Raw genomic sequence first — 27,859 nt, forward strand, 5'->3', positions numbered from 1 at the left:
CTAGTGGTCCTTGATGTAATGCCAGGGGGTCCTTATAAAGTATCTGAATATGAATATTTGTATATTTTGACATTTGACATGTTACCATAAAAGAAGAAGATAATATACAGTACAGTCCAAAAGTTTGGAACCACTAAGATTTTTAATGTTTTTAAAAGAAGTTTCGTCTGCTCACCAAGGCTACATTTATTTAATTAAAAATACAGTAAAAAACAGTAATATTGTGAAATTTTATTACAATTTAAAATAACTGTTTTCTATTTGAATATATTTGACAAAGTAATTTATTCCTGTGATGGCAAAGCTGAATTTTCAGCATCATTACTCCAGTCTTCAGTGTCACATGATCCTTCAGAAATCATTCTAATATGCTGATCTGCTGCTCAAGAAACATTTAATGTGTACAATTGTGCAAAATATTTGTGTACAAATATAATTTTCAGGATTATTTGATGAATAGAAAGTTCAAAAGAACAGTGTTTATCTGAAATCTAATCTTTTGTAACATTATAAATGTCTTTACTGCCACTTTTGATTGATTTAATGCATCCTTGCTGAATAAAAGTATTCATTTCTTTAATTTCTTTTCCAAAAAATAAAAATAAAAATTCTTACTGACCCCAAACTTTTGAACGGTAGTGTATAATGCTACAGAAGCTTTGTATTTCAGATAAATGCTGTTCTTTTGAACTTTCTATTCATCAAGGAATCCTGAAAAAAAAAAGTACACAACTGTTTTCAACATTGAAAATAATCATAAATGTTTATTGAGCAGCAAATCAGCATATTAGAATGATTTCTGAAGGATCATGTGACACTGAAGACTGGAGTAACGATGCTGAAAATTCAGCTTTGCATCACAGGAATAAATTACTTTGTCAAATATATTTAAATAGTACACAGTTATTTTAAATTGTAATAATATTTCACAATATTACTGTTTTTTACTGTATTTTTAATTAAATAAATGTAGCCTTGGTGAGCAGACGAAACTTCTTTTAAAAACATTAAAAATCTTAGTGGTTCCAAACTTTTGGACTGTACTGTATGTATAATATAACCGATGATATGGCTGAATATTGGACAAGTCAATGAACGTAGTAGTAAATTATACTTGATTGCATTTGGTCATCACAAAGACATTAATGATACCAATGAGCCAATATTATTCTGGGGTCCTTAATAATATGACGGGGGTCCATAACTCAAAAAAGGTTGAGATTCACTGAGCTATATGATAATGTATGCGGTAATACTTAAGTATGGGGAACACATATTCACTATTAACTATGACTTTTCCCTCAATAAACTCCTAATTTACTACCTATCAATAGATAATAAGGTAGTTGCTATAGTGGTTTTATATTTTCAAATCCGTTAAAGGATTATTAGGCTGCATAAATTAGGTCAGCCTGAACCGGGAACACTTCCTAAAACACCAGATGTACTCGTTACATCAGAAAAAGAATGGCATCTACGCTAATATTAGTCTTTCTGTTTATCCCGAGGTTTACCGTAGTCAACCGGATCCGGGCCGTATCCGGCTGAGACCAAGGACCTGCGCCTTGACACAACCACAACGCAGCCCTGAAGTATCAGCAGAGATCGAGTCAACTAGATCATCCATTGTGAAGGCCTCATCGACACGACAGCCAGTGCCACAGTTCCTCAACAAACCGTCCATACCGGTGTGATGAATACGATCCTCAACCGGATGGAACTGATATAAATACTTTGAATGTTGCGATCCTATCGGACTTATGATAGCAACCTGAATCTTAACAAAGCACTCTTCGCCAGAGGAGACTACTGCTGGTTACTCCCAAGGTTTTTTTCTCCATTTTAACACTTGTTTGCCACCTGACGTCACCTGTTGGAGTTTGGGTTCCTTGCCGCTGTCGCCTTTGGCTTGCTTGGTTGGGGACACTTGACATTTGACTTGACATTCGATATTCAACAGTGCTTTGATCTGCCTGCATTGACACTATTCTTTAAGAGCTGCTGTGCAGCCAAAATAATGTATCAGTTATCAATGTAAAGCTGCTTTGACACAATCTACATTGTAAAAAGCGCTATATAAATAAAGGTGACTTGACTTGACTTAAGTTCAGGCATTGGGTAGATTAAAAATATGAATCGATACAACTCCAAGAGGAGTTAAATTTGAGCAACAGTTTTGGCTACACTTAAGAATGAATAGATTATTTATTGTAATATTTAATGATTCCCAGGATCATATCAGAGCTTTCAGAGTCATGAGACACAATGTGCTGACTGCTGCTCTTCTGTTTATTTAAAATGCCCACAGTGTTTTAGTTTATGAAGCACGCTCTGGTAGAGTGAGCTAAGTGAATGCAGGGAAGACGATGATGCAGTCTGTCTGACTTAATCATCATTCCTTTTTCCACCTGAAAACTTTTAATGCTTTCCCATTAAAAAGTGTTTGATTAATGTATTGTGTACTCACTGCAGATTCCTCAGAGATCATTCATAACCACTCAAAATGTGTGTGTGCTTTGCTAAGAGCAGTCTGGCAATAGTAGTCATCTGAACAGTAGTGTTTTGAGTATGACGAGACAAAATTCCAGCCACATGTCTGTCGGGTTTAAACAGACAAAAGAGAGGTACATGGAGCAAAAGGCAATGTGAAATCAGCACCTGAAAGTGACTCAGGCTGATAGACACTTATGATTTATCTAACCAGATGTGTTTGAACAGACGTCGTAAACTGTTCCTATTTTCGAAGACATTTGAAATATAGGTAACGATAAAACAAGATTTAAGCAGATTTATTCACTTTATGTTAAATGTCTTTGTGTACTAAAATTTTAATTAATCATTTGATACAGAGCACTTAGAATGTACATACATGTTTTTACATTGTACTTATATTTAAGAAATACCTGCATGTAATTACAGCCGTAATTAATTTCAGTAATTACATCTATATTTACACTGTTGACCCATCGCTTACACCTATAATATGCCTTGACACAGTCATAGGAGTCCTCTCTATGACCAATTATTTCTGTTTTTCTCCTGCATGTGGGTTGCACCTTTGTTTTTCACACCACATTAATTCAGAAATTGCTCATCAGGAAGTCAGTGTATTCTTTGCATAATGTATTTTTAGTACTTTTAAAGAGTATATATTACAGAAATAATATACTTTAAAAGAATATACTATACAAAGTGCATTTTCGTACACTTGATTGCATGTTATTTACAATTGAATGAAAATGTACTATAGTTTAAATCTATATTAGAACTTAAAGGATTAGTTCACTTTCAAATAAAATTTTCCTGATAATTTACTCACCCCCATGTCATCTGAGATGTCTTTCTTTCTTCAGTCGAAAAGAAATTAAGATTTTTGATGAAAAAATATAATGGACTTCAATGGCCTCCAAACGATTGAAGATCAAAATTACAGTTTCAGTGCAGCTTCAAAGGGCTTTAAACAATACCAGATGAGGAATAAGGGTCTTATCTAGCGAAATGATCGGTCATTTTCAAAAAAAATGTAAATGTATATGCTTATAAACAAATGATCGCCTTGTACATGCTTCCACTTTCCGTATTCTTCAAAAAGCTTACGCTGTATGTCCTACGGCTTCCCTATTCTACTTACAGAACGAACGCAGCGCCAGTTTCGTTTTTTCCGTAAGTTGAATAGAGAAGGCGTAGGACATACAGCGTAAACTTTTTGGAGAATACAGAAATGTGGTTTTGGCAGAAGCACTTAAAAGGTGAACATTTGTTTATATAAAGCATATACATTTACATTTTTTTCCTAAAATGACCGATGGTTTCTCTAGATAAGACCCTTATTCCTCGTCTGGTATCGTTTAAAGCCCTTTGAAGCTGCACTGAAACTGTAATTTTGACCTTCAACCGTCTGGAGGCCATTGAAGTCCACTATAAGGAGAATAATCCTGGAATGTTTTCATCAAAAACCTTAATTTCTTTTCAACTAAAGAAAGAAAGACATGAACATCTTGGATGACATGAGGGTGAGTAAATTATCAGGAAACGTTTATTGGAAAGTGAACTAATCCTTTAAGTTCACTTTCCAAGTGGAAATTTGACACTAGCTACGTTCACACTTTCTCAAAGCATCCCGTTTACACAGCATCTTACAGTAGCGTCTTGAAAACCGTCTGTATGCAACGGGAGTCAAGCCCGCATTCTCTGACCTTGTGCCATGTGAGAAACAGGAAGTCGCTTATGGCAGACTGGTCGAGCAATTCCTGGCAGGTCAAGAGATTGTCCCTTACCCATGAGCCCTCCCTTTCTTCCAGAACTTCACAACCTTAGTGTGAAGTTTCATATTCTGCTTGTATATTTCCCTTTCACCGTTCAAATTATGTGAACGTGGAGGGATTGTGTGAGCAGGGATATGTGAAGATGGCCCCTGTAGAAGAGACGCTAACTAGCTATCTCTCCCAGAGTGAGGTATCTTCATTGAAGGTCTTGCTGTAGAAGCCATGCCAGACCACCTCCCGGTTTGTTGGTAGGCGTATGTGGCGGCAGGTCAGGCTGGTGATGGCGGTATTAGTATTCAAGGCTGACCTGGTCAGGGGCTTGGATCAAGGGCAGGGATTGTCTCCTGAGGCGTTGCAGAACTGCCCCACACCACAGACTTAACCCTCCATCCAACCAAAAAGATGTCCGCTGTCATAGGTCATTCAATGGTGGTGATGGTGGTCATGGAGAGGAATCTGTGGTTAAATCTGTTGGACATCAAGGACAGGGAGAAAACTTTCCTCTTTGATCCTCTGGTGCCCTCTGGACTCTTTGGTACCTCTGTTGAGACCATAGACTACAAAAAAGATGGACAGCGCATCTCGAGCCAAAATATCCCAGTAACAGTTGTAGCCGATTGTGCCGATAGGAGCAAGAGTCTGTGTAGTAGTGTTCCAGAGGTGGAGCCATGGTATTAAGGTCCCGCCCACACTCCCGCTTCCCGCAGACACAATCGCAAGCACAGCTGTCAATCATGACGTTACACCCCGTTTTTATACCATCAAATAACTAAATAAAACCAAACTTATTGGGAAAACTTACTTGAACATATCTCTGCGTGATGAGAAGTACCTAAAATGACAGAAACCATCTTTGGAGAAAAATGATTTGAAATGTAATTGGATTTTTTAGTTTGGCTCGCATCCCATTCGGTTACATGGAGAGGGCAGGGTTTAGGACCTATATTGCAGCCAGCCACCAGGGGGTGATTGAAATGCTTTGGATTCCCTTTTCAGGTTCTTGTGTGGTTGAAACGGTGGAGGGAAGATTCAGGCTCTGTCCCAAAGAGCACACTTCACACTTCATCACTTCATGTCCGTTAAGTCCATGAGACTGTTCTATTTCTCATTTTAGGTTTCAGAAGGGTGCTCGTGAGCACTCCCTTTGCGGTCGATATGCACGCTTGATGCGCACTTTTGCAGAGCCTGCAGTGAAGCGAGATAGCGGCGTTACGTCATGAAAGTGCGGACTCGTAGGGAGAGCGCAAGTGTTTAAAGGCAGGAACACACCAAGCCGGTGGTCGGCCGTCAGGCAGTTTTTGGTTTTCTCAGTGTGTTCTGCACCGTCGGCTGAAGTTGGTCCTCGTCGGCTTTTTTCAACATGTTGAATCGGCGTTGGAGCTCGTCGGTCTGTCTGGCCATCTTGATCATTCTGATTGGCTGTTCAGCTACTGCCACCTTCTGGTACGGAAAGGCATTTCATCTTACGCAGGCGCAGAACGGATGTGCTACTTGGCCGTCGGCTGTCAAGCGTGGGTTTGGGGTGTCAGGGCAACTTTGGACTTAGACGCTGATGACGTGAGCCAACCCCGCAGTCTGCTTTCGTCGCTACTAGTTCGTCGGCGTCGACTTGGTGTGTTTCTGCCTTAAGGTGCCATTTGGGCCAGGGCCTCAGAGAGGCAAGGGTGCAGTCGACGACGTTCGGGAAATACATTCTGCACCGATTCAAGTCGCCTCCTAAAATGTCTAAACCTTCTGACCCATCAATGGAAAACTCTTGGAGACAAAACTCCAGGGAGTATTACCTGCAAGCACAGATTTTTTTTAAAAATAGACTATACTAAATATAGATTTGAAGCACACTATGCATATTTAATATTAAGCAAACTTCTTTTCACATGGGATGCTGAAACTAATATTTGTTTTTCTGATAATGCATGAATACACTTTAGCACACAAATTTTTGTCTGAGATAATTTCCTGCTTTGCATCTGAAGGCGACATCAGCATAGTCCAGAGAACATGATAGCAATATTCTCAGGAAAACTGTAAACAGAGACACATGTAAGTGTTTGGGATGGACTGATAACACAGGCCATTAAGTCTGAAGGAAAAGAATTTTATCTGATTCCTGTACAAAAGTGCTGTGTGGTTATTTCTCATGGCTTCAGGGTACTTTTCAAATATTCATAATGCATGGTGATGGACAGCAGCAATAAATGTCCCAGGCTCCAGTATATTCACACACACACACATAACTGCTAAGCCACAACAGAAGCACCCAAACAGTTTCAGAATTGGGAGTGGTTCTCATTTGCATTAATGGATGATAATACAAACTGCATGCTGCTTATGGTAGAACATGCAGACAATTATGGCAAGTATGTGAGTTTGATATAGTTCATTTTATTTCAGACCGCAATCAGACCACAGTTATTTCTGAGGATCTCTTTTTGCATATCAGAGCAAGCATAGGTCTATTAAAGCAGTTTGGAAAGTACCACAAATAGCTTTTTATTCTTCAGTATCTTGATAAAATCATATATGTAGGCTACAACCAGTATGCTAATAAACATCAATCATTTTTTTACTCTCCAGAGAAAGATATAGCAACTCATATGACACAGACAGAGATTTTATTAATTAAATTGTATTAATTCTAGACTAATGTTTCAGTTTATTTGTCCAAAAACTGTATTCGATGACGTTTAGTCTAGTCAACAATGTATGTGTCACGCAGATCAACTCGCGCTGAATAAAAGTGAGAAGCTGTCAGATGCTCCTCCTATTTTTGTCTCACGGCTACTTTCTCTACAGCAGGAGGGAAGTCGTATAAATGGTCTTACTAGTCAACCTTCACAAGGAGCGGGAGGAATGAAGAGAGTCAACGTTTTTCTTGGTTTCAGGCGTAATGAACTATAGTCTGTAATTATTTTGCGCGTTAATTTCGCTGGTTGGCCAGAACCGGATAGACTAATAACTAACCGTTTATGAATTAAAAGAGAAAGGTCTACTGAAGATATCGACGTCGCTTTGAAATAGTATGTTCGGAGTGACAGAAATACTACATATACCGAGTGAAGTGGTTGGGGGGAATGGCCGCGCGCAGCAGTGATGGACAGTCCGCGGACAGGTGCGTACTGACCGGTGATTTAAGATTGATGCTTAAGACAAGTTAGTTGTTGTGAAATTATTTGAGTGTGATACACTTGTCCATCAAAGGAACAATAAACTGCGATACGTAAAACATGACAAACGCTTAATAAATTGGACACAAATGCACTCATTTGGGTCTGTAAGACTTAGAAAAAGTCTGAAATCACATGTAGGCATAGCAGTTTGAGTGAAAAGTTGCATTGAAAAACTGACGTTATTTTAGGAGCTGTTAGTGTTTGGTTTGTCCTTCTTTCTTCAACTTCACGTTTGCATAAAACCTGATGATCATGTTCTCCTGCATGATTTGAGAATCTTCAGTTGAAACAAATACACTTGACAGAGTTTAAGATCAAAGATTTGCATATCTTTATTAGTAATCTAGAAATAATACAGAATCCAAATAATGTTTTTACTTCCAGGTTTAAATGAAAAAAAATTTTTTTTTCCTCAGACATTTGCATGAGATGACTGTTAAAATGACTTTATGAGGTTTATTCAAATTTTTTGTCCAATAACACGCTCCACCTGCCACTAGCAATCAATAGCAGACAGATAACCATGATTCATGGTTGTGATATAAACAAAAGCCTACTGGCTATTTAAAAACAACAAACCATTAGATATAGCCTGTCACAATGCCCTGTTTCAGCAAGAAATACATCAATACAGGAGTTAAAAAAAAAGCTTATCAGCCTATTTCATGGGGTTCTTAAGCAACTATGGGTGGGATCTAGCATGAGACGTACTGACTTTCTATTTTTACAGATCCTCAAAGAAAAGGAACTGCAAGTCTTTCACGATAGACAAAGTTGCCATTGCCCGATCCTTGTGTCAGGGCTCAGTCTGAACATGCTTTCAAACAAGTCATGCGAGAACATCACCAAAATCGATGTGAATGGGAATCCAGTGCTGAGCACTGTGATGTTCATCGCCGGGGTGGTTGGCAACCTCATGGCTTTGGCTATCCTGGGTGTCCACCAGAAGGAGCATCGAACAAAGTCCTCAGTCTTCTGCATTCTCGTGACGGGTCTGGCTCTGACAGATCTGCTGGGAACGTGTTTACTCAGTCCACCGGTTTTCGTTAGCTATGCCAAGAACACATCCCTGGTGGGTCTGACGGGAGATCAGCGGCTGTGCAACCTCTTCGCCTTCGCCATGACGTTCTTCGGCCTGGCCTCTATGTTCATACTCTGTGCTATGGCAGTGGAGCGGTGCCTCGCCATCAGTCACCCGTATTTCTACTCCAAACACGTACGGCGCAGCTTCGCTAAGATCGTCCTCTTCCTCATCTATCTCTTTACCTTCGCATTCTGCTTGCTGCCTTTCTTCGGATACGGGCGGCACAAGCAGTACTGCCCAGGAACGTGGTGTTTTATCAAGATGGAGGCAGAGGGAGAAGGTGAGGATGAGGAGAGGAGAACACTATCCTTTTCGCTGTCCTACTCCGTCCTCATGGCACTGCTCATCGCTGTAGTGTTCTTGTGCAACGGTTCGGTCATCGTCAGCCTCTGCCGCATGCACCGGAGCCAGCTGACGCGTCGGGGTTCGGTGGTGTCGGCCGGACGCAAGAGGAGGCTGAGCACCTGGTTTGGACAGGGAGAGGAGGAAATGGACCATTTACTGCTTCTGGCCTGCATGACCTTCATCTTCGTCATTTGCTCCTTGCCTCTGACTGTGAGTACCAGACAATTTCTATTGTTTTGTATCACTCTGAAATGGTTTTCTTAAATGGCTAGTCCACCAAAAAATGAAAATTCTGTCATTAATTACTCACCCTCATGTCGTTCCACACCAGTAAGACCTTCATTCATCTTCAGAACACAAATTAAGATATTTTTGATCAAATCCGAGAGGTATCTGAACCACACATAGTCAGTAACATCATTGCACCTTTCAAGGTCCAGAAAAGTAGTAAAGATATTGTTAAAATAGTCCATGTAACTACAGTGGTTCAACCTTAATGTTATGAAGCGAGAGAATACTTTTTGTGCACAAAAACAAAACATCATTAGACAGGGAAGAACCTGGAAGTTGAACCTGGAAGTGTCTACAACGTAAACTGCATAGGAGAATGACAGGGAAGAGAAGAAATTGGTGAATAAAGTCGTTATTTTTGTTTTGTTTTTGCACATAAAAAGTATTCTCGCGTGGACTATTTTATCAACGTCTTACCTTTCTGGGCTTTGAAAGGTGCAATGACGTGGTTCAGATACCTCTCGGATTTCATCAAAAATATCTTAATTTGTGTTCTGAAGATGAACGAAGGTCTTATGGGTGTGGGACGACATAAAGGTGAGTACTTAATGACAGAAATTTAATTTTTGGGTGAACTAACTCTTTAAGATGAGGATCAGAATCAATATTGATAATATTTTACAACAGTTAGTTCCGGTCCTGTAATTGATTGGTCAAGTGATTTCCAAGAGTCCTGATTTTTAGTATAATTGTCCATACAAGTGCATGTAAGTGTTTTAGGAAACCTCTCTGTCCTGTGAGGCTTTACCTATCTCATATAGCTATGCCAGGCCAGTAGTATTGTGCCATAAAGCTTTTGGGATTGAATATTGAAGCTCCTTTTTCCTGATGTCAAAAAACAATAGAATGGTGAAACAAAACAGTAGCGATGAGAGAAACAGAGCTTTTCAAAACTCGGGGGATGTCAACTTTGCTCCTGGAGGCCCACTGAGGGATCCATCCCTAATCAAACACACCTGAAATCTCTAACCGAAGTCTTCAGGATGCTTGAGAAGTACAGGCAGGTGTGTTTGATTAGGGGTGGAACTAAATTTTCCAGGATGGTAGCCCTCCAGGACCAGGAATTTTTGAAATGGTTCAAAACAAATCTTCGAACCAGTTCAATTCCTTGTCTGCTGAAATCATGTGACTTGCTAGTTTCGAAAAAACTGCGAATTAAAAACAAAAGGTTTGTAAATGTCTCAAAGCATCATGAGTGCCCTTCACTACAAAACAGGTGCGTACTCAGAATAAGCACTTGTTATAAGAATAAAAGTCCAATGCCTGTAAAAGTCCAACGCATACCCAATATCTAAAAACTGTTACCATGCACAAACTGTGTTCATGATGTAACTGTATTCTAATACTCATCACAGAAAATGTGATGCATTTTCTTTTCTTAACAACTGTTTTTGTTAGCTTTTGTTTTCAAAACCGTTTTCAGTGACCTTTCAGTGAGTCGCTCTGCTGTTGGCTTCTAGTTGGTGTTACTAATCTGCCACCAGACGGGGGAATCACATTGGTAGTCTAGTCAGTGTCTTATGTTGCTGCTCATTTGCATAAAATTTACATTAAAATTCAGCTTTGCTCAACTTTTGTGGCATCACCCACAATCTAACTATGTCACATGTGGCGCTGAAAATCTCATTGAAAATGATGTCTGGTGACTGTTTCCCCTGATGAAAAATCCACAATAAAGTATTTCAATGCTGGAATCAGCTCAAAACAGCACAAACCAGCCTGGACCAACATGGAATTCCTGCAGGTCTAGCTGGATTTTTGTGCTCTTTCCCAACCCTTGTCATCCTTTTAAACAGATGCGATAGACTGGAAATAGCCCTGCTTGCATTGTAATTGCTCTTAAAACAAATGATTCTACTTTAAAAGGTCATGGAGATTGTCTTTGCAATTTGGTGGCAAATTATTCACAGTTGTTTAGTCTAAGATCAGTTAAAACAAATAATTCGCCTTTAAATTGCCTCCTGCTAACACATACTTCCGAGATTATTTACATGATTGACTAAACAAGAAGTCTGCATTTTACAAATCAGCCAGCTTTGGTGAAAAGTAGCACATATTTACCTTCTTCAACCCATTCAGTGAGCTGTAGGTGAGGTGCAGTTGTAGTCTTTGAGTTGTGTGTTGTGTTCACTGGGCGTGTACGTGCTGGGACGTTTGTTACATAACAAAGGCTATTATTTTTGGATTGTGATCCCAAATGCCAGTTGATGTGTTATTTTACTATATTGTCATTGTTAGTTTTTAATTTAGACACACGTTATAAACTTGACAACCCTGGAAGACTGGATTAGACTGGTCTTGTTTTTCCTCCACCAGGTTAAAATAGATTGCTACTGTTTTTCCTCCATGTTTTGTACTAAATATGTACTAAAATCACTTAAACAAGTGTAAAATTGTAGATCTAAGTCTTTTTAAGAATAATTGCCTAATTTTTTGTATTTTAATTAGTGATATGGAAGATTTTGGGTTAGGGTATATGATTTTATATATATATATATATGGGTCATTGACAAATAAAGTTTTTTAAATGTGTAAAAATAACATAATGGAGATATAATTCATTTTGAAGATTTAATAAGCGTTAACAATGAGATTATGTGGTTTTTATAATCAATTAACACTGCTTTTGTCATTTTTTACAAGACGGACAAAATGTGTCACCAAAAAAGTTATTCGGTTTAACCAAAATTTTGGTTTTACCAAATGACGCTTTTTTTATATTTTCAAACAATGTTAATAGGCTGATATCTAGCTAGCTAGCAAAAGGACAATCAAACATTTTATATTTAGTACAAGTTTTTAAAATATTACAACATTTTCCATGTTTTATAGCGGTTGTACCGAATGACCTGATGTTTCGGGACATGCGTATGAGCAAGTGAAAACATGAAGAGTTAGTTACTTTGCTTCTTGACCATGTGGTCCTGTGCAGGTGTCTGAATGATGTCACATCCTGTCACATGATATTGACCACATGACTTGATCCAAAATAGTCCCTTTATATTGGTTACTCCGAATGACATCAATGAAATTTTTCCAGACAAGCAACGACTTCTACACATAATTTTAATAACATTTTGCACTATGTTGATATATGATGTTATAAAATCATGCCAGAATAAAAATATATACATTTATTACATTTTAAGATATTTTAATTACAAATGAAGTGGCTGTATTGGCCTTTGGACGGTTAAACCGAATGACCTTTTGACACTTCAAAATCTTTAAAATACCTTTATATGTAGCAAAATATAATTAAAACCTTTTGAATTCAATAAAAGATGTTTAGTTGTACTACCTTACATATTTGGATGTCATATCTTTGTTGTTTTTTATTATTATTATTATTAAAGGTGCCCTAGATTATGTTTTTAAAAGATGTAAAATAAGTCTAAGGTGTCCCCCTGAATGTGTCTGTGAAGTTTCAGATCAAAATACCCCATAGATTTTTTTTTTATTAATTTTTTTAACTGCCTATTTTGGGGCATCATTATAAACGCGCCGATTTTATGCTGCGGCCCCCTTTAAATCCCGTGGTCCACACCCACAGAGCTCGCGCTTGCCTTGAACAGTGCCTTAACAAAGTTTACACAGCTAATATAACCCTCAAATGGATCTTTACAAAGTGTTCGTCATGCATGCGTCGGATTATGTGAGTATTGTATACTGTTATATTGTTTACTTCTGATTTTGAATGAGTTTGATAGTGCTCTGTGGCTAACGGCTAATGCTACACTGTTGGAGAGATTTATAAAGAATGAAGTTGTGTTTATGAATTATACAGACTGCAAGTGTTTAAAAATGAAAATAACGACGGCTCTCTTGTCTCCGTGAATACAGTAATAACCGATGGTAACTTTAACCACATTTAACAGTACATTAGCAACATGCTAACGAAACATTTAGAAAGACAGTTTACAAATATCACTAAAAATATCATGTTATCATGGATCATGTCAGTTATTATTGCTCCATCTGCCATTTTTCACTATTGTTCTTGCTTGCTTACCTAGTCTGATGATTTGGTTGCGCACAGATCCAGACGTTAATACTGGCTGCCCTTGTCTAATGCCTTTTATAATGCTGGAAACGTGGGCTGGCATATGCAAATATTGGGGGCGGACACCCCGACTGTTACGTAACAGTCGGTGTTATGTTGAGATTCGCCTGTTCTTCGGAGGTCTTTTAAACAAATGAGATTTATATAAGAAGGAGGAAACAATGGAGTTTGAGACTCACTGTATGTCATTTCCATGTACTGAACTCTTGTTATTTGACTATGCCAAGATAAATTCAATTTTTCATTCGAGGGCACCTTTAAGGCCTTTGGACAAAAAAATTACCTGTCACATCATTGACCCATATATATATATCTGTATCTCTCTGTATCTGTCTCGCTCTTGTTATTTTAATTTTTAATTTTTTTTTAATGCATATTTGTCATGACCTCCCAGCCGTATTGTACACTTCAGCATGCCATCTCTGCAATATATTAAAGGATGACAGATGACACTAATGGTATTCCCTTTGTCCCATGAGATGCTCTGTTTGTCGCCTGGAAATAAACACTAGATACTTTATCCAAAGCAAATAGTTTACATAACCAAACCATTGTGATATTCTTTCCATACACACAGACTCAGAATCATGAGCATTTACACCCACCCAAATGTCATTTATTACCTTTGTAACATTAAACATGTAAGGCACGTCTCCATTCTGAACTGGCACAGGGTACAGCTGGTCATAAGAGAGAGGCTGTATATGCAGAAGAAGGTAGAGGAGGAAGGAACTATGTCACAATATTGGAATAGACATGGTTCGTGTTTTTTCTCCGAGAAAAACACAAGGCCCAGTTTCTATATGATCATATTTCTAGGATTATTATTTATCAGAATGTGTAAAACTGCATATGTGGGTGTTTGATTGTGAATCAAGCTGTCATTTCAACAATTTATGCAAAATGTATGAAAAAAATATGCACTTTTGTGTATTTTGAAGAATACATAAAAGTTTAGATATGAAATTAGGCTTAGCAAATCAAAGCAGCCATTTTCCGAAATAAAATAAAGTTTGTTTTAATGTTTAAACCTTTCAAAAAATGTATTAACGTTCAGACATTGTTAGTGGATAAATTAAACTACTGAGGCTGAGAAGAGTTTAAAAATAGAAGAAACACCCAAGTGTGCCTGTAAGAGAGAGCTTTAACAAAAACCTAGTCATGGCATTGGGTATTTGCCAAAGTCGCTGATATCTATCACACCACATGGAGCAGGAAATGACATGCTACCTTTAATCACTCTGTCATCTGAATTTAATTTATTGTACGACTGCTGTCAGGCGTAAGTGTTTGCTCAATAGAGATACAGTAGACGTTAACCTTGAATTGCATTTGCTCGCCATATTTCAGCACTGTTAATTCAGTGTAAATGTAATCTGCCACCTGTTTATAAGGTTTAGGCTATTGCAGTCATCAGTCTTATTGCGTTATTGTGCGTCTCATTAGTCTTATTGTGTGCAGAAATATCATAAAGTTAAACAGACCAACTGCGTTTGTTTGAGTTCTCTGTTTGACCTTCATCTAATAAGTTTTAACCCCCAGGCAGAGGCCTGAAACTTCAGCTCTGGCTGAAATAATTGTATGTTTTATTATACAGAGTGCCTTTAATTTCCATTCCTTTTATGAGAAAAGAATCTACTTTGATTTTATTAAATATTAGGCCATGTGCTTAATCTATCTTTCTTGAACTGTGTACCGATCAAGAATGTGTCTGCAAGCGTATTATGGCCGTTTTTGGGTAGGACACAAGTTGGCTTGTCAATAAACTTATATGTTTGATATTTTAAAGGGACAGTTCACCCAAAAATGGAAATTCTTTCATCATTTACTCACCCTCAAGTTGTTCCAAACCTGTATGAATTTCTTTCTTCTGCTATATTTTGAAGAACATGGGTAACCAAACAGTTACTGGTTCCCATTGATTTCCATAGTATGGAGAAAAAAATACTATGGAAGTCAATGGGGGACATCAACTGTTCGGTTATTAACATTCTTCAAAATATCTTCTTTTGTGTTTAGCAGAAGAAAGAAATGTATACAGGTTTGAAAAAACTTAATGGGTGAGTAAATGATGACAGAATTTTCATTTTTGGGTGAACTGTCCCTTTAAGAAAGTAAATAGAATCAATTTTGATGTCTTGTTGACCTTAAAGAAACATTCCTGGTTCAATGCAGGTTAAGCTCAATCGACAGCACTTGAGGCATAATGTTGATCACCGCAAAAATTAATTTCCACTGCTCCCTCTTTTGGCTTACAATGACACACTTATAATGAACACATTCCCTTCCATTGTAAGTACCTCACTTGCTATGTTTCCATCCAAAGTTGCAAATTTATCTTATGCAGAAATTTTTAAAATATTGCAAAAAACATTTGTGGATAAAGCAGAGTCTATCCCATGCCTTTAACAGGGAAACTGGCGCAAAGTATCAATAATAAAAATGGAAGGTGCTGCAACCTGGGAAGTCACTGTGGTTCTTTTTTTCTACATAATAAATTACTTAAAGTGCGCAGAAGAAACGCATTTACAAACGCTGTCATGTTATCTTGCATTCTGGAAGGTCATTATACCAAATCATTTTTGATGACAGACTTTGGCTCAGGCATTTCAGAATGACTAAAACAATATTTGAGATGCCGTGCAATTTCGGTCTGCTGGTTAGTTTAGATATCCATTTACAACCTCTGTTGAGGCAGTCGTGTGAGTTGCACATCGAGGAATATATTCAGTAAATGTGTTTCCATCATAATTTCCTCGTCATGTTATCAGATATGATCTGCCTCAATTGAGCACTTACTTGCACATTCTACTTATGCACATTTTGCCATTTCCATCCAGCGTTTTTCATGCAATATCCCAAAATTTGCAAAAAAAAAAAAAATGTGGATGGAAACAGCTACTGTAACCCTGTTTTAAAGAAAATAGGGACAAGTGGGAATTATTTTTTTTGTGATTAATCTACATTATGCCTCAAGTGCCTTAACTTCTGTTGAACTAGGAATATTCCTTTAAGGTCAACATGACATCAAAAAGTCATGTTGACCTTAACAAAATATCCCAAGTTTATTGCTAATATTTACAATAAGGGTTTAGGTGTCACGTTTTGCCTAAAACCCTAAGGTGAGTGTAAAAATGATGAGAACATAATGACGATATAATTAATTTTGAAGTTTTATTAAGTGTTAACAATGAGATTATGTGGTTTTTATAATCAATTAACACTGCTTTTGTCATTTTTTACAAGATGGACAAAATGTGCCTTCAAAAAAGTCATTCGGTTTAACTAAAATTTCAGTTTTACCCAATGACACTTTTGGTTATAACGAATGACAATATTTTCAAATAATGCTAACTGGCTGATATCTAGGTAGCTAGCAAACGGACAATCAAACATTTTATATTTAGTACAAGTTTTTAAAATATTACAACATTTTCCATGTTTTATAGCGGTTGTACCGAATGACCTGATGTTTCAGGACATGCGTATTAGTGAGTGAAAACATGAATTTTTCAAATAGTTAAAAGAGAGTTAGTTACTTTGCTTCACGGCCATATGGTCTTTTGCAGGTGTCTGAATGATGTCACATCCTGTCACATGATGACTTGATCCAAAATGGTCCCTTTATAATGGTTACTCCAAATGACATCAATGCAATTCATTTTTTTCTTATAACAAAGCAACAACTTCTACACATATTTTTAATGCCATTTTGCACTATGTTAATATATGATGTTATTAAATCATGCTAGAATAAAAAAAAAATCAATTTTTTACATTTAAAGATATTTTAATCACAAATGAAATGGCTGTATTTGCCTTTGGACGGTTAAACCGAATGACCTTTTGACACTTCAAAATCTTTAAAATACCTTTATATGTAGCAAAATATAATTAAAACCTTTTGAATTCAATAAAAGAGATCTAGTTGTACTACCTTACATACTTTGGATGTCATATCTTTGTTATTAAGGCCTTTGGACAAAAGAAATGGCACGTCATGTCATTGACCCATACACATATTTTTAACTGAATAATTGAGTAAAAGGATGAATAATTAAAACAAAGTTTTTTTTTTATTCATTAAATTTATACACTTCACATTTCTCCAAAAATTGGCCCCACATTCACTTTCTTTGTAACCACTGTAACCTAGAATTCAAGGAAATGAGGGATAAGCCTTTTTTTTGTGTGGTAATTATCATTATGCCACACATGCTGATGATTGAGCTTAACTTGTGCTGCCCGTAATTCTTTTTAACATGAAGTTGCTGTGGTTTGCATTCCTGGGCTGTTTGTTGTTCTTGAACTTTTGTTGTTGAAGCATTTAAAGTGAATTAATCACTGGAGGTCCCACTTTTGCTAATTACTGATCTTACCATCTTTGACGTCTCTTTGTCTCTTGATTATCTGAGCTGAAGGAAGTAATAACCACCATGAAAGCACTAATCAATACTGGGATCAATAGTGAGGTAAGCTTGTACATTACCGAGTCTCCAGAGATGCTGACCTGGAGTCAGTGAAGAACACGATGATACCTGAGACTTGCTGCAGTGACCTTTCAAACTAATTAAGAAATAGAAATCAAATAATATCAGCATGCTCAAGCACACCAAATAGTGTCATATGAAACCCACATTATCATAGATATTCAATCAGGCCTGAGATGGAACCATTGAATGCATGCAGGCTCAGCGATATACAGTATTACACAAAGCGAAACGAAATTGATCGAAACCTTTGTGGGAAAGGCGACCCAAAGAAAATGCTCAAGTCTCCTTTGGGAAAAGGTCTATATTTAATAGCCAAACCAACGTTGTAAGCAGCCCCCTCCAACATAAAGTCTTATTTAGGAGTTCCCATTTTCCACAGGAAGCTTTTGATTGCAGTTTTGGTCAGGTAAGGAACTGATGGAGAGAGTTCGATGAGCTCAAGTCAATGATGCCGTCACCACAGATTCATGCATCGCTGGTTGTCAGTGCACCACAAGCCAAAATACACTGAGAAATGAATATTGCTGCATTTCTGAATTGGTTTGGGCTTTCTTGTTTGTCTCTTCAGGCCTTCAAACCAGCCATTTTCTTAATAATCAATAATTAAAATCTTTTGGTCTTGTTCCTAACAATGTAAAACGTGAGGTGTATGTAGAACTTAATAAAATAAAAGCAATGTTTTTAGTTGAATTTAATTATTTCTTGACCAAACGTAATTTAATGATTTAAAATGTGCCATGCAAATTCTTTGAAAATTGTTGTCCTTTATATTTAAGCTATTCGGTATTATGAACTTTATCCCATGTTTCCAATAAGAAATGCACTGTACAGGAAAATGTCAAATATCCCAACACTGCAACCATAATTATTCATGTCCCATTGCATGCTGGGAAGAGGGGAAGTGGGACTGAAAGACACAAAACCATTTTCAATGTAGGCTTGTTTGAACTCAAACAAAAGCATTGATCCAGCTCACCTGCTGTGTTCATGAACTTTGTGAGTTGTTGGAACTTCCTAACTGAGTAAATAAAACAATTTATTTTGCATTTATTTGATGAAAAAACTATTTGCAGATAACATATGTCAGTTCCATGTTAAAAAACAAACAAACATCAACACAAATTCATGCCAAAAGGCTTAACTGTGATTAATGGCCACTGGCCAGATTGTCAAAAGATGTTTCCTGTCCTGAAAGAATCACAAAGGGAACTTTATTGTATTGTATTCTGACTGAATGGGATTTTCAAATAGTTGCTTATGTTGTTGTGGCTCTTGTTAATGGCGAATGCTCAGAATCTCCCAAACCCAGAGCCAACCAAATAAACGACAAACTCCAGGTCACTTGAGTCTATATAAATTTATTTTAATGAGGCACATTGTGTTTGTTGAGCTGAACTTCTTCAAAACTCCAGAGACCTGCGAGTCTGAAGTGAGCAATATAAACAAAATACATTTTCCAGTCTATTTTTTTCCAGTGGGGAACCATCAGGGCCCTCTAGGCCCCCAGAGAGGGCCTAAAAATAATATTTATAAACTTTAAAAAGTAAAACTGATCATCAGTTCTAATGATATTTTAGGAATTTATAATTTGACAATAAACATCTAAATCTTTGTGAGGAAATAAACCCTTCAAATCTGCCTATTCAGTTTGAGTTGTGTTGTGTTGACATTCATTTTCTCCATATTAGGATGTTTCCACTTGATGCTTTCAGCTCTCTGATTGGTGATTCAGATGTGCCAAGCTATAGCAAGTCAATGAGAGATGAGATCCAATTGACAGGAAAACTGACCAATCATATCGTCACTTTTAATGGGTGGGGCTTGTTATCAGTAGGTTTATGACGCGTTCCGCCCACTGTGGGGAACCACAGTCCCTTTAAAGGAACACTCATTTTCCAACTCCCCTAGAGTTAAACAGTTGAGTTTTACCGTTTTCTAATCCATTCAGCCGATCTCTGGGTCTGGCGGTACCACTTTTAGCATAGCTTAGCATAGTTCATTGAATCTGATGAGACCAATAGCATCTCGCTCAAAAACGACCAAAGAGTTTCGATATTTTTCCTATTTAAAACTTGACTCTTCTGTAGTTACATCGTGTACTAAGACCGACGGAAAATGAAAAGTTGCTATTTTCTAGGCCGATATGGCTAGGAACTATAGCCTGGGTGCCAGCCTGAACCCCGCCCACAACATTTTTTGGACAGGAAGTTCGGTCTGGACTCGATCCATTGTGGAGTAATTATGCTCGGCTCCCAGAAGGCCGAGCCAATCAAATTGCCAGGGCGGGCTTTAATCGATGATGGACAGGCTATCTGTGGTTACGTAACCACCCACGTCATCAAAGAGCGCTTGGGTTGAATTGGTTTTCACCAACGATGACTGCAGCTGGAGAAGTAAGATGTTTAGATTCCGCTATCACGTCTGTAATAAAATAAATCGACAGCGCGTTAATTTTAAAAGACGAACAAAGAACCGCAATCAAGGCATTTGTCGATGGGAAAGATGTGTTTGCCGTCCTTCCAACGGGATTCGGCAAAGTTTAAGTACAAGTTCAACATATGTCACTTACTGCGTTGCTCTGATTGGTTGTAGGTCTATCCAATTGAGTGCAGAGTTTTTTTTTTTTACTGGTTCGGTTAAGACACGCCCCATAATTCAAGTGCAATGGAGCAGTATCAGACTCACATTCTGCCTAGAATATGAGTATGACGAAGTCAGGCTATAGGAACTATAGTCTCATTTCTCATTTCAGAACACAAATTAAAATATTTTTGATAAAATCCAATGGCTCAGTGAGGCCTCCATTGCCAGCAAGACAATTAACATTTTCAATGCCCAGAAAGCTACTAAAAACATATTTAAAACAGTTCATGTGACTACAGTGGTTCAACCTTAATATTATAAAGCAATGAGAATATTTTTGTGTGCGCCAAAAATAACAAAATATTGTCTTTTCAACAATATCTAGTGATGGCCAATTTCAAAACACTGCTTCGAATATTGGTTCACAAAAAGTATTCTTGTCGCTTTATATTATATTAATATTGAACCACTGTACTCACATGAACTGTTTTAAATATGCTTTAAGTAGCTTTCTGGGCAAGCTATCTTGTTGTCAATGAAGGCCTCACTCAGATTTCATCAAAAATATCTTCATTTGTGTTCTGAAGATGAATGAAGGTCTTATGGGTTTGGAACGACATGAGGGTTAGAAATTAATGACAGAATTTTTGGGTGAACTAACCCTTTAAGCTTTAGTTGAGAAAACAGTTATTTTGCGGAATTACTGGTTAGTCTGTAAATTTACTAACTTAGTGACCATGCACATTTGCTGTAACTCTGCATAATAGTTACATTTTTCCCCAAATCATAAGTTTAATACGTCTGTTACATACATTTAATCAGCTTCTGTGGCAGTCTAATGATATATGATCAACATATGTGGAAGTGACGCCAAGGTTTGAGAGTCACGGGTTCGCTATTGATTTTTTCTATACGTGTTCAATCTTTCTAATGCCAAAGAATACTGAAATAATATTTAAAATCAATATGGTAACACTTTATTTTGATAGTCCACTTTAGACATTCTACTAACTATAAGTAACTTTGCAACTACATGTGAACTATAAGTCATTCTACTCGGTCATTCTACTGACTGTAAGTAACTTTGCAAACATGTTAATTTATTCTACTAACCCTAGATTAGACCTTCAGATTGACAGCAGAAGGTCTTGACATTATAGCAGCTTTCGTTGGCCAAGGACCACCCAATGGCTGTCTGATTGACATGTCAAGCAACTAATCACAGTTCATTTTGTTCAGTGTTAAGTTTAGGGGCTTGAACGTGAAAAGTCAATGACAGACTGGCCTGTAAAACACCTGTATGCATTTTACTATTCATTAAAATCCAACGTTTAGTTGATCCTGATAAGTATTCATTGTCACAGTTGCAAACTCTTCTTTTATGAGGTGGTTTTGCATCACAACGGCTATTTTCTTTCTCTCTCACATCCTCGCACCATACTCGTTCTTTGGATCATGAGCTGATTGCAGTGGTTGAATTAAGAACTTTTAAAATGAAAGACGGTTAACTGCAACAACGAGGAAGGATTCATTTGAAATATTACTTGTGTTTGGAAAAGGGTGTCCAAAGTGCATTTCTGTGCGTGAGTTTGCCAGTACACAGGAAATGTAGGTTTGTGGGCCTTATCTTGGACAAAGGTCATGAGCCCATATTGTAATTCTGATTTCCCAAATTAAAAACCACAGTCTGTAGCCAGCAGCCTTGTATACCTATACAACAGACTTTTCCAAATTTGTGGTCTTGTGTTGAACTGCACCAGCTGTTACAAACCACGACAACAACAACAACAACAACAGCAAAGAGAGTAATGTGTGCTTGCTGTCTCATGCAAACATGCTGTTCATGAATTCTGAGTGAGTGATCTCAAATGTTTGATATTTGTCTTGGATTCTGTAAGAAGTATTAATTCATTTATTTTTAAAATGAATGTGAACATTTTAGTTTAGTACTCTTTGTGTTGTATGCTTAACCTTACAACATGACCTGTAAGATCTCATGAAACTACGAGGGCATTGAATGTTTATGCAGTTTTCGCCTCTCGGGAGTTTCAAACATTAGTTTTGCTTTTCCTGTTTTCATGAATTCTCTTTTATGATTTAAAACATAAACAATGAAGACATCAATTTTAATGTTACAGTATATTTTAAAGGTTCAGCCCCACGTTCATCTCTGACTGAAATATTACCCACAGCTCAAAATACTCAATACTCCCTGATCTTTATCAGAGTGTCATTTTTCTTTCCTTTCTTTTTTTTTTCTTTCTCAGAATGACAGTCCCAGTTCTTTGAAGAAACAAAAATTGTGATGAGAGATAATATTGAAAGAGGTTATGAACTTTTTGAACATACTTCCTATTCATGTGGCATAACCTTTACGAGTATCTTCAGGCGATAACATTTGGGGAATTCCCTGGTAAGAAGACTGTAATACGTTTTTACTAATTTATTCTATTACTTTTACACGTCCTACAAAATGTCACGGATTACTTTAAATGTTTATATATATGTGCACATTTGTGTGCAAATGTTCTTTAAACATAATTCTTGCTTTTAAACTTTAAAATTAAAGTTATTTTTTCTTATTAAACGTATATTTTTAAATCTTTCAACTCCCTCACACATGGTTTCACTTTGCATTTCAGCATGTCTTTCCAAAAAGTTTCTGCTGGCAGAGCTTCCATCTCTTTTGACCATTATTATAACAACAGACTTGCAGAGAACGTGACCTTAGAAATTTAACATGGCAATGTCCACTAAAACACACCCCCTGTGGCAACACTGAGAATGCAAAGCATTCTTGCATTGCATTATAAATCGCATTCTGGCGCATTCCGGAACACGAGAACGCATGGAATTGAGAGCTTGTTTCAAGTCAACAGCAACAGTCACACACATACACATAAATCCTGTATCTGTGGTTGCATGCTTGCTTTGATCTGATGTTTTTTGATGTCCTAAACCATCCAAAGTGTGCACCATTTAAGACATTCATACTTCAGGAACAAAGATAACAATAAATAAAAAGGTATGTCTAAACGAACTTTGAATGTTGACTTGAATGTTTACAAAATCAGGTTTGTGTGTGATACAGATCATTGTGGATAGTATATCTTAGATTATTTGGTCTTAGAAGCCAATGTTTGATGTGAATTGTTTATAGTGAAATCTCCTTGACAAAATTTGAGCTCAGTTTGAGATGTTAGCTATGTTTCCATCCACTAATTGTTATGCAAATTTGGGGTTATCGCATAAAAAACTGAATTGAAACACTAAGATGTGCATAAAACTAAACTAACCAATGGACCAATTTCATTGCACAGCATCTCCAGTGTTTGGTTTGGTCATTCTGGAATGCCTAAGCCAAATCCTGTCATCAAAATGGTTGGGTATAATTCCCTCTCAGAACTGTCTAACATGATTGCGTTTGCAAACATCAGGCATTTGAAAGCAAGATAACATGACAGTGTTTACTGCGTTTCGTCCGCACATTCTGATGCAAGTCATTTATTATGTATGAAAAAAGAGCAGCAAGTTCCTTTTTTATTACAGATATTTTGCTCCAATTTCCCATCAAGTGACTATTTTTTTGGAATGGAATTGGAATTTTGGTTTGGATGGAAACTGTGCTTTATTCGCAAATGTTTTATGCAATATTCCAAGTTAAATTCACAACTTTGGATGGAAATAGATAGCGAGATCTCTTTTGTAACTCTAGACACAAGTTACCCAAGTTTCTTTCATTGCTTCATTTGCAAATTTGTGCAATATACCAAGTTAAATTTGCAACTTTGATTGGAAGCATATCTATTGAGATCTCTTCTTTATCTCTAGACACAAGTCTATTGCTATCAAGGAGAAACTGTTTAAAGATGTTGCTGACTTTCTTATGGGAACCTTTTCTTTTTTGAGATGTTGAGGGTATATAAAATAATATGAAAGTAGTGGTTTTTGATTTATTTTGGCATGTGGTCAGTATATAAAATGACTTGACTGATAAAAAAAATCAGTTGAATTGTTTCAACTGAATAAAGAGCACAGTGCGACTCAACGCATCCCTAGACATTTGGGGCCTGTGGTATTCTTTCTGTGAAAGTATGAAAATCTTTTATTTACTGTACATCTGAGAGGAAAAGTTCAAAAAAGGAAAAGCCTTTGTTTTCTTGGTAGTGACGAAAGATTCTTTGGAAATCATTTTTTTTTTCTCTCAAAATACATTATTTCACCTACAGCCTTTGGGATTGTTTTCAGTTATAGGGGGTTTCAAAATATGTTTTTGACAGAATACAATGTGAAGTTCTCCAGAAAGGTCAGTCGGCTACATACATATTCCCATGCTTTCAGAGTTTGTAGTGAATTCAACTTGAAAAAGCATTCATTGACGTACCGAAAGCACGCACAACATGTTTTGTTTTCTAAAGCATGTCAGATGATGTATAACAGATAGAAAACTAGATGAACAGTCAATGTGTTTTCCAAGCGCTGGTCTCATTCTCTTTAAATAAATTTATAAAATGGTTAGTTCCTGTCCTTGACTGGTCAATAGCTGTGTTTTATTCACGATAAAACACGGCTATGACCGCTTCACCCAACGCTTCTGTGTATCACTACACAACACCCTTAGCAACCACTCTTAGCAACATAAACTGTATGTTCTCAATTGATATTGTTCATTGAAGCTTACTGTATTATATAGAACTAGAAGAGTATTGTGAGAAAGATTAGAGCGAGTTTATTACCTGCATTCAGATTTAGCATTTTCCTTCAGGTCAGACTTACGTTCATGATAAAGAATGTTTAAATGTCCGATGTATTATCTTGTCCTTTTAACATTTAAGGGGTTTTCCCGTGACTGATGGCGCTAGTCAAAGCATTTGTCAGTTGCGTTTTGTTCCGTGTTCACAACAATTCAGTCTTTTCAATATAAAAGTTTTCGCTACTGACTCACACACTTATAAAGACAGTCTTTGCTGCCATCTAATGGCGTAATAATGTAACTTCTGTTGCTGATCACGGTCAGGGACTATTTTTCCAGTGGAAGGAAGGCTTTAGTGAAAGTTTACTTCATGAAAGTTGCATGATACATATTTTTTGGCTTTAATATTTGTATTGTGTGGTAACTTTTATAAAAGGAATAAGGTACTCGAGGCTAGTGCTCCACTTCGTGTCGTGCCTAACAACGCCCTTCAGCCGTGACTTATTCACGATACAGCACAGCCTCTTGTACCTCATTGCTTACATATAAAAAAAATTAATCAACTTTCTATGGTGCCACCTGACCAATGTTTACTCAATGTTGAATGTTTACTCAGTCTTTCATAGCTCAAGAGACTTAATTTAGTATCTCATTTAAGCATAAACTTTGTTAAAATGTGCAGTAAGTAATATTGACAGCTAGTGGTTGAAATGAGTACTACAGTCCAAATTCAAAATATTGAAGAGAGTTGTTTCCCCCGCCCTCTCCTCCTCAGACTCGACACTCACACAGGTTGCCAGATTGAGGACACGCAACAGGAACGAGCGCAATTGACAATGGAAGGCGAGGAGAGACTGTTGATTTATGCCTCAGGTAGAGCTTTTTTAATTGGATGCAGAGGCTTTTTAGGTCAGGTAGAATCTGTGATTTTTGACCCAGTTTGTTTGCTGACTTCCATGGCTACAATTTTCTGTGTTTTCTGACAACTGGCAACCCGGGGTGTTTAAAAACTATTGGGTAAATTGCCAGTGGGTGGGATCACAGAGTCCAAAACAAAGACATTCCAACACGGAACGCACATTTCAAATTAGAATAACTGGCCGTAGCATTGTTTTTCTAAGAAACAAACATGTGAACTTGGCATGTTTCCTAGTGCAGTCAAAAAAATTACATACATCACCTTTAAAACGTTTCTCCTAAATAAGAAATGTTTGAGTTCATATTGAGATTTTTGACACTTTTGATTCCAGACTTATTGGCAAATCTGAGACATTGTTGAGATTTCTTCTGAAAGTCTAAAAGAGACACATGTGGGGCGTAGTTTGTGGGGGGGATGGGGGGGATGTAACCCCCCCAATATTCAAATCCATCAGTTACAACCCCCCCCAGTACAATACAACCATACCAACGTTCAACCCCCCCAAAGTTGAAACCAAATCTACGCCCTTGCATGTGAGATACCTGAGGCCTTTTTCTGAGGAGTTTTTTTTTTTTTTTTTTTTTTGGAACTTTTTCTTGACTTAAATTCAAATGTCAGGTTTCCTGTTGAAGCTTCTATTTAGAACATGTTTAGCATAATGATTGTGTTGTTCTTTTCTCATGTTTGTTACTTTTGCAGTTGGCGAGATGTCTTGGCTTGATATGTTGATATATTTTGATGCTATCACACAGGGTTGGGTTTCTCCTGCAGATACTTGAGAAGTGCGGTGAGAAATGCTGACTTCTCTCATGTGAATGTCGGCTTATATCGTTGATCTGCTGCACTGTGGCTGGAATTTCAATAGAATTCAGGTTGTGTTAAACCTCAGTGCTAGCCTTCTCTCCTTTACTGAAATGGATCATGTGAGTAAAGCTGCTTTAGTCGTTTCCTGTCTGAACTTTATGTATACCGTGTCAAAAAAATAAACTTCTTCTCTTGCCCACATTTGACAGATGGTACAGTGATAATGCCAGCCATATAGCATACTGTACACTTTATAATCACAAACTACTGAAACCTATTTCTATAGGTCATTGCAAATTTGTATCTCACAATTGCATCTTACTTTCATACGATGTGGCTTTATATCTCACAATGTTATTTTATTTCTCATAATCATGACTTTATATATCACAATGTGTTTTTCTCTCACAATGTGCCTTTATATCTTGCAGTGTGACCTTATTTTGCAATACAACTTTATTCCTTTCAGTTGTGACTTAAAGGCCTGGTTTCACAGACAGGGCTTAGATTAAGCCAGGATTAGACCTTAATAGTTCCATCAGGACAATAAAGTAGCTTTTGTAAACATGCCTTAGAAAAAAAAAAAAAACATTACTCTGGTGCATCTTGAGACAAAACAATGGCACTGACACACATCAGTCAAAACCACTGATGTTCTTCAAAGATATGTGAACTGTTTCAGCAGTCTACTCAGTTACATTGCATGAAATGGTCTGCATTTAAAACCCTCTCAAGACTCAAGAACAAAGAAACCACATGGAAATTTTGTGTTTAGGTACATGCTAATGAGTAATAGCAATCCAAAACCACTTTCACTGTTGAGGTTTGTTTATTGCCTCCAGGTAAGGTTAGCTGTTGAGAGTTTTAATTCAAACTACAATGGTAAATTATTCACAACATTTTGTGGTGTTGCTATGCATTTTGTCAGTGTATTCTGAGTGGTTTATAGCACATTGCTATGCGGTTGCTAGAATGTTCTGGGTGGTTGCTGGGGTGTTAAGTCGTTGCAACATGGATTGTGCTTACTGGCACTCTTCACATCTTCATGGCTGCTATGGGTCCCTTATTCAATACAAGTCTATGGGATTTTCTAACATGTTTTATCGTCCTGCAGGCAGAAACTGAAGGCTGTGTCTATTTCACAATTGT

General features: G+C 37.2%; 1 protein-coding gene and 1 long non-coding RNA gene across 2 annotated transcripts in view; both read left to right on the forward strand.

Annotated features, from left to right (window-relative positions):
* The first annotated feature begins 8,249 nt into the window (after positions 1 to 8,249).
* The window catches only part of ptgir (prostaglandin I2 receptor), a 33,813-nt gene continuing 14,203 nt past the window's right edge, over positions 8,250 to 27,859 (forward strand). Inside the window, exon 1 of the mRNA XM_048160966.1 lies at positions 8,250 to 9,074. Within this exon, the coding sequence (XP_048016923.1) occupies positions 8,250 to 9,074 (825 nt within the window). The remainder of the gene's footprint in view (positions 9,075 to 27,859) is intronic.
* On the forward strand, positions 20,799 to 24,250 carry LOC125248836. Its single transcript, XR_007180395.1, has 2 exons — positions 20,799 to 22,148; positions 22,562 to 24,250. It is a non-coding gene; the product is annotated as an uncharacterized LOC125248836 (long non-coding RNA).

This window comes from Megalobrama amblycephala, linkage group LG16 (genome assembly GCF_018812025.1).
Source record: "Megalobrama amblycephala isolate DHTTF-2021 linkage group LG16, ASM1881202v1, whole genome shotgun sequence".
In the NCBI taxonomy this organism is placed as follows: Eukaryota; Metazoa; Chordata; class Actinopteri; order Cypriniformes; family Xenocyprididae; genus Megalobrama; species Megalobrama amblycephala.